Here is a 13,856-nt window from a genome sequence, read left to right as displayed (position 1 = left end):
GAGTAGGTATAGTCTGATGACCGCATTTTGCCCGGTGTTCAAAGTGCTGTATGCTTAATTCCATTTTTATTGTGCTTCTTAAACTAAGACGTCGTCTTACTTTTCACAGAGAGTGTCCTTGGGCTTTGGCCTTTAAGCAGGCAGCCCTCAATTGGTTCTCATTAGCTGTGGAATGAGAAGAGAAAGCAAGATAATTGCACCGTATCTTCCTTGCATTTGTGCATGTACTCGGTGGCTGCTACCGTTAACGATGCCTGCCAAGAAACCCTGATTTACTGGGTGAGGGGGGCTGCTGGCAAAGGCGAAATCCTCCTAACAGTAGCACAAGGTGCCAGAGGTTAAAACTTTCACATGTGCATAGAGTGAATATGCTGTGTCTGTATTTCTTTCCTCTTGGGGCCTTAGGAACACTTTCAATCTAGCGGAGAGGTGGCGCGCATGCGCGCGCCGGGTGGGGGACACCCCGGTCCCACGGCTCCGTGGGCCTCGTCGTCTGTCTCCGGTGGGGGGATGGGGTGAGCGCCGCGGGAGCGGGACCGGACGAGGTGGTAGCGAGTGCGCCATCCCGGGCTCGGCGCCAGTGGCACCGGCTCCAGCACCGGACGCCGCCCGGGCTGGCGTCCCAGGCGCGCCTTTAATTAAAGACTCCGGCTCGGGGGAAAGAGGGGAAAATGCCGACTGCGCTCGGCCCGTGGGTAACTGGGGCTCGGTGGGGTTTTCGCTTTGGCGGGGTGGGGGTTCCGTTTCCTAATTCCTGTGCGGGCCGGGTGGGCGGGGGCGGGCTTTTTTCCCTGGGCTATTAAAGGCAGAGGGGCGGGCTTTTCCCAGGGATATAGCTTCGGACGGAGGGCCAAGGGGACGGAGCGCTCCTCGAGTGGTGGCAGGAAGGCTAGTGGCCCCGCGTCGTTCTGGCCGGGGGCACTTTGGGTGAGGTGTGCTCTCGCGGCCCCGATTAATTTCCTGAACGCTGTTTCTCGCTTCTCTTCCTCCTCGGGCTCTGCGGGAGGCTGCGCTCGCGCCTGGTTCCCCCGAGCGCTCGGGTGGCGCGCGCGGCCCGGGGTGTGTGTGGGGCCGGGGGGGACGGGAAGAGGGGTGGCCGGTGCGGGGTCGCAGGGCGCGCCACCTGCGAGGGGCGGGCGCGGGCCGGGTCCCGCGCGGGGTGGCCCGGGCCGGCGGCCGGGGCAGAAGGGGAGAACCTTCTTTGGGGCAGCTCTGATCGGGGAGAGTTGACTGGCTGGGTGGGAGGGGACGGAGCGGGCGGGACTTGAGAAAAGCAAAGTACCAGAGTGCAGTTGAGGGGTAGCGGGGAGCGCGCGGGAAACGAGTCCCCCTTTCTCCTCCATCGCTGACCTTTAGGTTCCACGAGAACTTGGGGGGTGTGCGGAATGAGGGGGGGTGCACGTGGAGGGGGGAAAAAAGGACTCCCCTCCCCCTTGGCTTCTCTCCCACCAACCCGGGAATGGAGGGGGAGGGAGGCGTGGGCTTGGCGCGTTTTTGGTGCTTTGAATGGAGAACTCCGTTTCCCATGATGCTTTGTTTCTTTCTCTTTAATCTCGGTGGCGGCGGCTGCAGCACGAGGACGGGAGCGCGTGGTGTGAGCAGCTGGAGCACACCCTGGGCGCGCGGGCGGCTCCCGGACTTCAACGGGAGCACTAGGTAAGGGTGTGAGAGGCGCGGGAAGAGGCCGAGGGATTCACAAAGGCGGACTTGGAAGCTTTTGGGGGCGGGGGGCGGGTTGTTTTCCTTTTACATTTTAAAGGAGTGGGAGAGTGGCTGCCCGGCGCCGCGCGAGGTATACCAGATGAACGGTTAATTAAAGAAAGGTATTGACTGTAGAAGGCGCTCTCTCTGACCCGTGAGAGGCTCAATGTTGCCAAGTTGAGTCGGCAAATATTATGCATTTTTGACTCCAGTTTGGAGTATTTTTTTAAGGGAGAAAAAATACTTTACAGGCGGAGAAACCCAATTTAAGAGGGAAAATGATACTCTTTTCTACACTAATTTTACTCTTCTTTCCCCATAGAATTTATATTTTTAGATCTAAGTGTAATTTTTATGAATCAGTTTAAGGAGTTTTCTTATAAAGACTAGATTAATGGTCTGGGGTACCATGAAGGAAGTCCAACATTTGAAATTCCGTCACTAGTTAAACATTACAGATTCTGTGTCTCTGAATTTTTCTTTTTTTGACAAAACTTAACCCATCACGGAAGAGGTAGGGTAACCTTGTGAACCCTTTTCAAATAGGGGCTCATTTTCCTTGCTTCACGTTCTTAGGTAAGATAAGCACTTGGGAATGGAGAAGGTTTTCTTATGGACGATAATGACAAGAAGGGAAGAGGAGCTAATCTGCCTTCTTTGGGTTTAATGGAGAAAATGGGTCCATAAATGTTTAAACAGAACAAGAGCCCTTTGAAATAGATCAAAATGTGACATCTCTAGGCCATCTGTGCATTATGTGAAGAGCACAGAAGGCTGTGTTTCTTAAACCAGCTTTAAAGTTTCTGTCATAGTCTGTTAATGGGTTGGGGGCAGGGAACGTTCATTTCATCTAACGGTCACTTTTTGTATGGAGCCCCACCTCAAGAAGCAAACAGTCTTCTGATTTTTATATGCATCTTTCTCTGGATAAACCTCTTCTAAAATCAGGGGTGGGGGAGATAATGGGCCTGCACATTTTCTGGGAGGCAGATATCAAGTTTTCTTAGATGGAGAGGGGCAGTCCAAAATCCGCTTATACTTAAGAATTGGACTTCTGAAATTGCCAGTGTTATTTGTGTTCAACTCTGTGTAAGTAATTCAGAGTATTAATATTTCTCAGGACTTGGCTGAAATTCCAAAACCTAGCTGGGACTCTGAGCCAAAGAAAAGCTTGTTTCAGGAATATTAACTAGCAGTTTACTTGTTCAGCGTCTGATCTGTCTTTTTGTTTTTCGTTTCTGTTCCGAACCAGGTGAGTCCGAGTAGATCTGTGAGCACGGAGGAGAAGCGCTCGTGGGAGACACTTCTGCTACAGGAATGGGCCTTGGCCGTGTAAAAGTGCTTACAGTGCAGGTAGCTTTTTGAGATCTACTGCAATGCAAGCACTTCTTACATTACCATGGTGATTTAATCAATGGCTCCTGAGACCCGTAGTTTGTGCATAATGAAGCTGTTGGTGCTTTTGAGCCGTTCCTCAGAATGTGTCTCTTGTGTTAAGGTGCATCTAGTGCAGTTAGTGAAGCAGCTTAGAATCTACTGCCCTAAATGCCCCTTCTGGCACAGGCTGCCTGATACACAGCATTGGAAAGTATGCCTTGACTAATAATTTGCATAGGACACATTTCAAAGGTTTGCCTTTGGCTTTGTGCTCGTCCGTTGGGAGCAGAGGGTGGGGTTGTGAGCGGCGTACAGCGTCCTGTGCCAGGGATGAGACCGGGTCCCGGTAGTACCAAAGTGCTCACAGTGCAGGTAGTTTCGGCATCACTCTACTGTAGTGTGGGCACTTCCAGTACTCTTGGATAACACGTCTCTTGTTGATGGTGAGGACATTCAAAGACACTGCTACTCACAGTTAGTTTTGCAGGTTTGCATTTCAGCGTATATGTGTATATATGGCTGTGCAAATCCATGCAAAACTGATTGTGACAATGTGTTCTGTCGGCGGCCCTGTGACCACCTCCTCACGCATCTCCAGCCTTCGTACCCATTCATCCGTGGGTGGGGATTTGTTGCATTACTTGTGTTATGTGTAGAGTATTGCACTTGTCCCGGCCTGTGGAAGAAAGGAGGATTTTTATCGTCGTCTTATTTTAATTTTTAAAGGTTGTGAGTTCTGATATTTGGTAACTGTAAAATGACCTGTTTTGCTGTTGTCGGGTGGATCACGATGCAATTTTGATTAGTATAATAGGAGAAAAATTGCACGGTATCCATCTGTAAACCGCAGGACCCTTGTTGACGACAGTCTGCCTGTACTTAAGTAAGATGGTAAAATCCTTTTCTCTAGTGACTGCCATTAAAAAATGTTTTGAAACGCATCTGGAGTTTTAAAAATGATGATAACGATTTTTAAAATAAAATATTTGAAATCATGAAGGTGTGTTTTGGCAGTTTGGTGAAGGATCAGATTGTTAACGTAAGTGGACCTAAATTTGTAAAATAAATTTATAGATCTGAAAAAATTTGACTCCCTTTTTTTTGTTTTTTTAAAGATTAACAATGCTGGAAGATTTTTTTTTTAAATCTCATGGTTGGGTCCGTGGCGGGGTGGGGCGGTCCTAGGGAAACTTGGGCATGTCTGCTTTTCAAGTTTGCATCTGCATAAAGCACCAAGACACCTAATTTGGGGAATTGTATTATGCTGACAAATATTTGGACAAAATGTGCTCATTCTGTTTTAAGTACACGTGTTTATCCGTATGAGGGAGATGCAAAGTTGTAAACCAGTGGGTCACCTGCCCTGGAGGAACTGGGCACGTTTGAGATCTAACCTGAGGGTAGAGTGAACTTGTTAGTCCACTCGGTTTGGGGTTCTATGATGAAAGCATTTGGTGGAAGGGCCACTGAGATGGAGAAATACCACCTTGCTTTGGAGGCTAGTAAATGCTGGAAACCTGGACATAGGCTTATTAGAATTTGGAGTTCAGGGGTTCTGTAGCGTGACTAACCTTGAGCAGAAATTACTCATGTTAGCTGAGACAGATCACAAGGTAGAAAAAGTGAATATTGACTAATAACACAATAAAAGTGTTAAGGTTATTCAGCCAGTTGCCACTCAGATAAAGCAGTTTGGATCCTGTAGTGGTTCTTAAACTTCAGCACTTTTTAAAACACAGATACCCAATCTTATCTCCAGAGATTGACTCTGTAGGTCTAGGGTGGGGCCTGAGGATTTGTGTTTCCAACCTCGGTACCACCGATGCCTGGAGACCATTCTTGGAGAAGGACTGCTCAAAAAGAATGAAAGACCTCAGCTTCTAGGACACAAAGTCAACAAAAGAAGTTGTCTTTTAAACTTCATCTTTAGTCTTTATTTCTTATCAAAAAGAGATGTGGACTAACTAAAGATGTTATATGTGTGTGTCATTCTTATTTCTGTTGCCATGGAATTTTCGAATTTTTAAACCCTTTTAATTTTCCCTTATAACATTGGTCCAATTTAATCAGGAAGAGGAGCTCTTTTACTGAATTGCACTTATCCTTGAGCTAGTTGCCTAAGGCTTCCGTTTCCTCATTAGGGGAAACACTGATAACGTCGGTCTACCTCAAGGATATGTGGGTTAAGTGTGTTCTCTTTGGCAGTGGTTTGGGGGATGGATTTTACTTCTTAGTGATGAAGTGAAATCTTAATGAAAAGAGACTTTCGGTAGTAAATTCTGTCTTCCAGTATTAAGTAAGTGTGTGTGATTTTTTTAAAGTGACCAACGCTTGAGGCAATTATACAAGCATAAAGAACTCTACAGATATTTCCTGTGCTGTCTAATGCTTACTACTTTGTTGGTGCCTAATCATAGTTAAGTTTGATGTGGCAGCACAGCAAAGGTCTCCCTCCCCTCTAATAAAGTAGCTCAGTAAAAGAAGGGATTAAACCTTATTTGTTATAATCCTTAACACCAGCAAACCTCCACTTTAATAATGCAAGTTTATTGTCTCTAGTGGTTCACTGGTGCTTTCCAAAGGTGGCTAGTATGCAGTTATTGCAGTTTCCACTTTTAATGGGCATGTGTGGAGGGGCTCTGTTCCTGAGGGGTAGGCCACTTGGCCTGTTTTTGAGTCTCAATTCCTTCATCTAAAATCAAGGCTGACCTGGGCGATCCTCGGCTCTCTTCTAGCTTCACATAATCTGATCTGTCTTTGTTAAAGTTAGGTCTATCTCCAATAATTTTAAAAGTGCTTTGCATTCAAGTCATTGGTTTAGAATTTGGGGGAAAGGGGTAATTTAAATCGGTAGTTATATGGAAAATTAGTAACATACCATATGTAGCTTACTCATTTCTAAAGATTTACAGTAAGTTCAGGAGAAGCACTACCAGGTATATTATTTGCCTTTGATTCAGAGAGTAGTTTAATATTCCATGGCTTTTCAAGGTCATCAGTGTGGGCATTAATTTTCCCCAGACAGAAGAGTCGATAGGGCATCGGTTTAATTAGCCCAAACATATGTTGACTTAGAAGTTGACCTTTTGGCAATCCTGTTATATTAGCTTTGAAACAAGGGACTGTATCAAATTGTAGCTGAAAGAATCCTTCTTTATAGATTATAGTCCAGCTTTATTCTTAAGTAACTAGGGAGACTGAAGCCCCAGAAGAAGTGCTTTTGAGTAGGAGTGGAGTAGGATGGAGGTTTTGATAAACGATTAGGGACCAGTACGGTGAGTGCCAGGCTAGATGTCCAGAGGCAGGGGGGAGGGCACGTAACCCAGGCTGGGAATGGAGAGTGGCTGGGTCAGGAAGTCCTTCCCAGGGCCAGTGTCAGGAAAGGGGGCCTGAGGGGAGGTAGGCAGGAAGGCCAGTGAGGGGTCTTTTTTAGGCAGAGTTTTTTGTGCAAAAAGAAGAGATCAGATGGAGGCCCTTCCAAAGAACTACACTTGGTTCCGAATGGTCTGGCCCATGTGAGGAGAGAAGTAGGTTAGGACCAGATCATAGAACCTTGTCCCAAATGGAAAGGGAAGTCACTTAAGAGTTTTAAGCAGAGAAATGGCATAAGCTACATTTGCCCATTCAGTAAGACCTCTCTGACAGCCACATAGAGGCTGGCTTGGAGACCACTGGGCCCAAAGCCAGCTAGGAGGCTGTTTTACAAGTGGGAGACGAAGACGCGAAACAGGACAGGGCCTCAGGATAGAGGTAGCGGCAGCTTTCTCCCATAGATACATGGATAAATTTAATACAGTTCCAACCAGTATCTTGAAGGGACGGTTTCCAAACTTCACGACGATTCTAAAGTTCGTCCGTGAGAATAAACGGGGAAGAACAGTCAAGAAAATGGTGAGGAAAAAAAAGAATCATGAAGTGGAACTTGTATTAACAGATACTAAAACTTACAAAGTAGCATTTTAAAAGTGATGCTACAACAAAAATAGATGCCTGTTGGTGAGATTTCTATGCTGTTCTACAGATGGAAGTATATATGTGTTTAGACGATCATTAAGGTGTCATTTCAAATTGGTAAAGAAAAGATAGGTTAGTAAAAATTGCTGGGATGATTGGTTAACTATTTTGAAAAAACCTGAAACAAAACAGCAGTTAAAGCTCTCATTCCACACATCAAAATAAATTCCAGATGGATGAAGGGTTGAATATAAAAAATGAAACTTCGTATTATCTTAATCTCTCTACTTTTCTTTATATTTAAATTTTTCATAATGAACAATTAAAGCAATAATTAAACTATAAAATACTAAGAAGAAAATAAGGTGACTATATGATCATGAGATTGAGAAAAGGTAATTTAAGCATAACATTGATGACAGAAACCACTAAAAAAAGATGAATTTGAACACATAAAAGCTTCACATCAAAAACCATCTTAAAATTAAAAAGCAAAAAGTAAACTCATTATTTTATAGAAATCCTGTAGTAAATCATTTGTAATAAGAGTATCATTAGCTACCTATGGCATTTCTCTTTAGTGTATATTACGGTTTCATCTTAATAAAAGGATAATAATAATCACATTACCATTTGTTGAGACTCTCGTTTAATACTCGCAAGGCTTACAAAAAAATAAAAAATAAAAAAAATAAACTCAAAAATCATAGTGTTCAATGTAGTATATATGAATAGTAAACTAAGTTCCTCTCTCCCTCCCTCCCTCCTTCCTTCTGGGAATGTTTATTGAGGATCTATTATGTGCCAGACACCCTCTTAGTGCTAGGGAATCAGTATGAACAAAACAAAGTCCCTGCTCTCACAGATCTTTTACTCAAGTAAGGGGAAACATTAAATAAACAAAATAAATATGTACTATGTCAGATGGCAAGTGCTATGCAGAAAAATAAAGCAGGTGTATTCATTTGCTAGGGCTGCCATAACAAACTGGGTGGCTTAAAACCACACAAATTTATTCTTTCATAGTTCTGGAGGCTAGAAGTCCAAAATCAAGGTGTTGGCAGGCCCTCTGAAGGCTCTAGGGGATGATCCTTCCTTGTCTCTTCCCGACTTCTGGTGGTTGCCCTCAGTCCTTGGCATTCCTTGATTTGTAGATGCATCACTCCAATCTCTGCCTCTGTCATTATATGATACTCTTCCTGTGTGTTTGTATGTGTCTCTCTGTCTCTTATAAGGACACCAGTCATTGGACTTAGGGCCTGTCCTAACCCAGTGTGACCTCATCTCAACTTGATTACATCTGCAAAGATTCCATTTCCAAATAATGTCACATTCACAGGTACAGGGGTTAGGACTTGACCATATCTTTTGAAAGAACACAAGTCAACCCAGTATGGCAAGATGGGGAAACGGTGCTGGGGTTGGTTGCTATGTTAAAATACGACAATCAAGGGAGTTATCACTGATGAGGTGACAATTGAGTAGAGAGGAGGAGGTCATGAGGGAATGAGCTATGTGGGTATGGAAGGAAGAGCACAGTAATTACTCTTAATCTACAAGGAACCACATAATAATAATAGCTAACATTGAGCACTTTCTGTGTTTTAGACACTGCAATAATAAATGCTTTACATGCATTATCTCATAATTTTCACAACCCTTTAAGGTAGTAATATTCTACAAGATAAATCTATTATTATGTCCATATTAGAGATGAAGAAACTGAAGCTCAGAAAGGCCAAGTAATTTGTCCAAGTTTGCACATCTGGTAAGCCAAGAACTAAGTCCATATTAAGTCCATATCCTTCTGTCTGCAGAGTCTAAGAAAAAAACTCCTAAGTGATAACTTTTTAAAAGTTCATCCTCAGCAGTAATCTGTGCAAATTAAAACAACAGTGAGTTTTTCTTTTGACATATCAACTTTATCACGGTTAAAAAGATTGGGGATAAGAGTGTATACTGTATAACTCCATTTATATGACGTTCTAGAATAGATTAAATTAATCTCCGGCAGGAAAAAAAATCAGAGCAGTGATTGCCTTTTGCAAGGGTAAGGGGCCCAACTGTGAGGGGGCATGGGAGAACTTTCTAGGGTGATGCAAATGTTCTGTATCTTGACAGGGGTTTGCGTTACACGGGGTGTGTGCATTTGTCAAAACTCATCAAAGCGCATACACTTAAGATTCGTGCATTTCACTATATGTTCATTTTATCTAAAAAAGAAATTAAATATTGAACTCTAGTTAATAACCAGCATGCTAAAGCATTTAGGGATAGAGTGAACTGATGCTGCACAACTTACTTTGAAGTGCATAGAAAATTAAGGTGGACTGATGAATGGCTGGATAGATATGCCCTAAAGTCAATATAGCCAGCTGTTAACAATAGTAGAACTTAGGTGATAAGGATGTGTGTGTTCATGGTACAATTCTTTTAGCTTTTCTTTATGTTCAGGAGTTTTTACAATAAAATGTTGGGAGAAGAACATAATTGGATGAGGGAAGAATATAGATAATTATAATAATGACTAATAGTTACTGAGTGCTTACTATGTGCCAGGCCCTGTACTAGTGCTTCGCATGCACTATATCTTTTAATTCTCACGATAGCCTATGAAGTAAGAAATTCTATTATCTCTATCTTACAGATGAAGAAAATCAGGCCCATAAAGGTTAAGTAACTTGCCCAAGGTGACACAGCCTGCAAGTAGGCGAGCCAGGCTATGAATCCAGCCTGATTCTAGTGCCCAGGCTGTATATGGAATTAGATAGTAAGTGGGAGAATCTTGCTGATAGTTCATCTAATTAGAATGTGGTAGCACCGGAGTAGCCTAACTCCAAAGTCCACACACTTTATCCCTACTCCTTGCAGTTTCTCTGGAGTGGCTCCTGGATTTCTGGCAAGCACAGCTGAAATAGAGAGGAACAGCAGGTGGTGGCGATAGGTAGAAGGTTGGGAGAAGTGATGCAGGATTGGTGGAGGTGATGGAGAAATATGATGAGGTCACTTTTGTACATGCAGGTTTGAGAGGTCTTTGGGACATCCAGGGAGAGGTGAAGACAGCAGGTACTAGAGCAGAGGACACAGATCTGAGTCTGCATGTCCATTAAAGCCTTGGCAGTGAGAAGAGCAGAGAGTGCTGAGGACAGAACCTCATTTAAAGAGTTGATGAAAAAAAGAGTATGCAGCCAAGATGAGGATCAAAGAAAAAGCAGGAGAAAGTGGTGTCATAGAGATCAGCATTTGTCGTGTATCCCAATTTCATATCATTTTCACTTAAGAACATCTGGTCTTGTATTGGAAAGTACCCAAACAGCTTTATGTAGCTTGTCTTCTATAGGAACATATGAGAAAATTTCCTCATGAGTTATATTCACCATATTTTTAACAAGACAAAGGAAAAGCAAGTTCACTTTAGGAAACATAACATTGTTTCTGTTGATGGTGAAGTGCGGGTTCTTCCATATTATTCCAGTAATTCCTCTTGTTCTCCAATAATTTTTCCAGGCCTAGATTACTTTGACTATATGCCAGAGCACTTTGAATGCTTTAGGAGAACCAAAAGGTCAAACTGTATCTGTTTTACAGTGACTTCTGTTCTTCTGTTGCTTTGAGTAATTTATGTAGAATTGTGCTTAAAGGACAATCCTGTTTAAACACTCTATGTTGGAGGTCTGGGATGGTTTTTCAACTGACTTGTCGGGAGCAATTATAATTACTATCTATAGTATTGGTTTTTAAAGTGTATCAAATTTGATTTTAGTACAGTCATTCGACAAAGGCTTAAGCATCTCTAATTTGCTTAAATTGCTTTGGCCACCAAACTGGGGATATTACTAGAGCTATTTCTAGGAGCTGCTCAAAAGCATCGACTTGGGAAACACTGTTAAAGCCATTGCTTCTAATTTATTTCATGCATACGCGATGGTTTTCTGCCTTGAATAATTTGAAAACAGCCATAGTTTAGCTTAATGCATAAGTATGTTATTTTAATTTTGACAGAGCTCTTAAATTTTAGGATAGGAACTAACTGTATTGAATGCAACTGGAAATAAGTATACCTGTTTGATGGTAAAAACATATTATCAGTAATTTTTCTAAAGACAAAAACTTCATAATGCCCCCAGGCTTTTAGGTGCTGATTTATGTTATACCATGGTTGATTCAGACAAAATTTATAATCTTTAATATTAATAATTGGAAGCAGTATTTGAATAAATAGCGATTCTTTCTTGAACATGAAAAATACCTTAAATCAGAAACCAAGAATATTGTTTTTGCTTCATCAAGTTGAGCAGCTTTCACTTCCTTTCTTCCTGGCCCAACTGTGTGATCTTCCCCACATTTCAGAGTATAACTGAAACATGGCTTAAACTTTTACTTGTAGGTACATTATTAACAATAAGCACTTTTGAAAAAGTTTGACTACCGTGGTGGTTGTGTGTGTGTGTGTTTAGCACTGTGTTTTTAAAGTGTGGTCAGATGAGTTTCCACCAAGTGACCTTAGGGGGACTGGCCTATCATATAATAATCTCTATCTTAGCTCTTAGTACAGATTCTGTAGGATAGTGAATCTCAACCACAAACCATCACATTATTCTTGACAAAACCAGCAAAACCAGCATCACTCTATCAATTAGTGTGTGTGTGTGTGTGTGTGTGTGTGTGTGTGTGTGTGTCTTGTGATGGGATAACCAGTCAGTAGGGGTTTTAGTTATGCTGAATTGATTTTTTAATCATCACCCCAGGCAATGACTAGTCTAAGCCAGAAAATAGTGGCAAAGCCACTATTGAATTCTGGTCTGAGCTTGCTAGCAAATTTGCTATGTGACCTTGTGTATCAAAATAAAACTCTGCTAGTCCTTCACCTGTAAGTGGAGAGAACCACAGCCTCCTTTCCTTATTAAAGGTTTCTTTCACCCTACAGAGAAATCAAGGTGCCAGATCCTTGGGCAGTACAAGGATCCAGTAGTGGATATCTCTCATAACATTTTGCTGAAGGTTAAGTCACTGATAGGGAAGTCTAGCTGGAACCAATCTGGAAAATTACGGGACATTAATTCGCTGCTTTGACAGCCGATTATTTATTTATTTATTTATTTACTTACTTACTTACTTATTTATTTTGGCTGCGAGGCATGCAGGGTCCTAGTTCCCCGACCAGGGATTGAACCCACGCCCCCTGCATTAGAAGGGCGAGTCTCAACCACTGGGCCGCCAGGGAAGTCCCAGAGAGCTGATTATCTTAGAGGAAGGCTTATCCAGACTTCATGATGGGGTGACACTAAATTGAAGGCATCTAGATTCAATCCTAAAGTGTAAGCACATATAATTTTTGCAAATTTCAGGGGTGACTTGATTTGTCCACTAAATTCCTGACATTGAACTAAGTAGGTAAATACCTGCCAAAGCAGATTATGTGACCTTAAGCAATTTTCAGGCTGGAGAACATCAACTACTCAAGCTAGAAGGGAAAAAGAATGAACATTTATAGAGTGCTTACTATGTGCTGGATGTTTTATACATATTGTCTCATTGGATCATCACAAGGATCCTGGGAAGTAGGAGTTATGCCCATTGAGGCTCAGAGCAGTTACCTATTGTATTTTTTTTAACTTACTGTAATTTGGCCAAGATCACAAGTCTAATAAAATAATAAATTGGCTTAAATGCCACTTCTTTTTTTTTTTAGCTTTTCAATTTTAATTTTTATTTATTTAAAAAAATTTTTCTATTTATTTATTTATGGCTGTGTTGGGTCTTCATTGCAGTGCGCAGGCTTCTCATTGTGGTGGCTTTTGTTGTGGAGCACAGGCTCTAGGCATGCGGGCTTCAGTAGTTGTGGCACATGGGCTCAGTAGTTGTGGCTCACAGGCTCTAGAGGGCAGGCTCAGTAGTTGTGGCACATGGGCTTAGTTGCTCTGCAGCATGTGGGACCTTCCCAGATCAGGGATCAAACCTGTGTCCCCTGCATTGGCAGGCGGATTCTTAACCACTGTGCCACCAGAGAAGTCCCTATTTTTAAAAATTTTATTTTATTGAAGCATAGTTGATTTACAATGTTGTGTTAGTTTCTGGTATATAGCAAAGTGATTCAGTTATACACACACACATATATATATTCTTTTTCATAATCTTTTCCATTATGGTTTATTACAGGATACTGAATATAATTCCTTGTGCTATGCAGTAGGACCTTGTTGGTTATCCATTCTGTATATACTAGTTTACATCTGCTAATCCCAAACTCCCAACCCCACCCTCCCCTCCCCCCCCCCCCTTGGCAACCACGAGTCTGTTCTCTATGTCTGTGAGTCTGTTTCTGTTTTGTAGATATGTTCATTTTTGTCATATTTTAGATTCCACATATAAGTGATATCATACAGTATTTGTCTTTCTCTCTCAACTTACTTCACTTTGTATGATAATCTCTATGTCCAACCATGTTGTTGCAAATGGCATTCATTCTTTTTCATGGCTGAGTAATATTCCACTGTGTGTGTGTGTGTGTGTGTGTGTGTGTGTGTGTGTGTGTGTACCACATCTTCTTTAACCATTCATCTGTCAATGGACATTTAGGTTGTTTCCACGTCTTGGCTATTGTAAATAGTGCTGCCATGGACATAGGGGTGCATGTATCTTTTTGAATTATAGTTTTGTCTGAATATATGCCCAGGAGTGGGATTGTTGGATCATATGGCAACTCTATTTTTAGCTTAGTGTTTTGGGGGTTTTTTGGCCATGCTGAGTGTTTTGTGGGATCTTAGTTCCCCAACCACGGATTGAACCCGTGCCCTTGGCAGTGAAATGTGGAGTCCTAATCA

At 42.3% G+C, this 13,856-nt stretch overlaps 1 protein-coding gene across 1 annotated transcript in view; it reads right to left on the bottom strand.

The window, feature by feature from the left end:
• Positions 1–638: 638 nt before the first annotated feature.
• The window catches only part of LOC137756432 (uncharacterized), a 29,507-nt gene continuing 16,289 nt past the window's right edge, over positions 639–13,856 (bottom strand). The window contains exons 3-4 of the mRNA XM_068532691.1: positions 1,454–1,652; positions 639–1,350 (exon numbers count right to left, since the gene is read on the bottom strand). Of these exons, the coding sequence (XP_068388792.1) occupies positions 639–1,350; positions 1,454–1,652 (911 nt within the window). The remainder of the gene's footprint in view (positions 1,351–1,453; positions 1,653–13,856) is intronic.

Source organism: Eschrichtius robustus, chromosome X (assembly GCF_028021215.1).
Source record: "Eschrichtius robustus isolate mEscRob2 chromosome X, mEscRob2.pri, whole genome shotgun sequence".
In the NCBI taxonomy this organism is placed as follows: domain Eukaryota; kingdom Metazoa; phylum Chordata; class Mammalia; order Artiodactyla; family Eschrichtiidae; genus Eschrichtius; species Eschrichtius robustus.
This window is presented reverse-complemented; position numbering and strand designations above follow the sequence as displayed.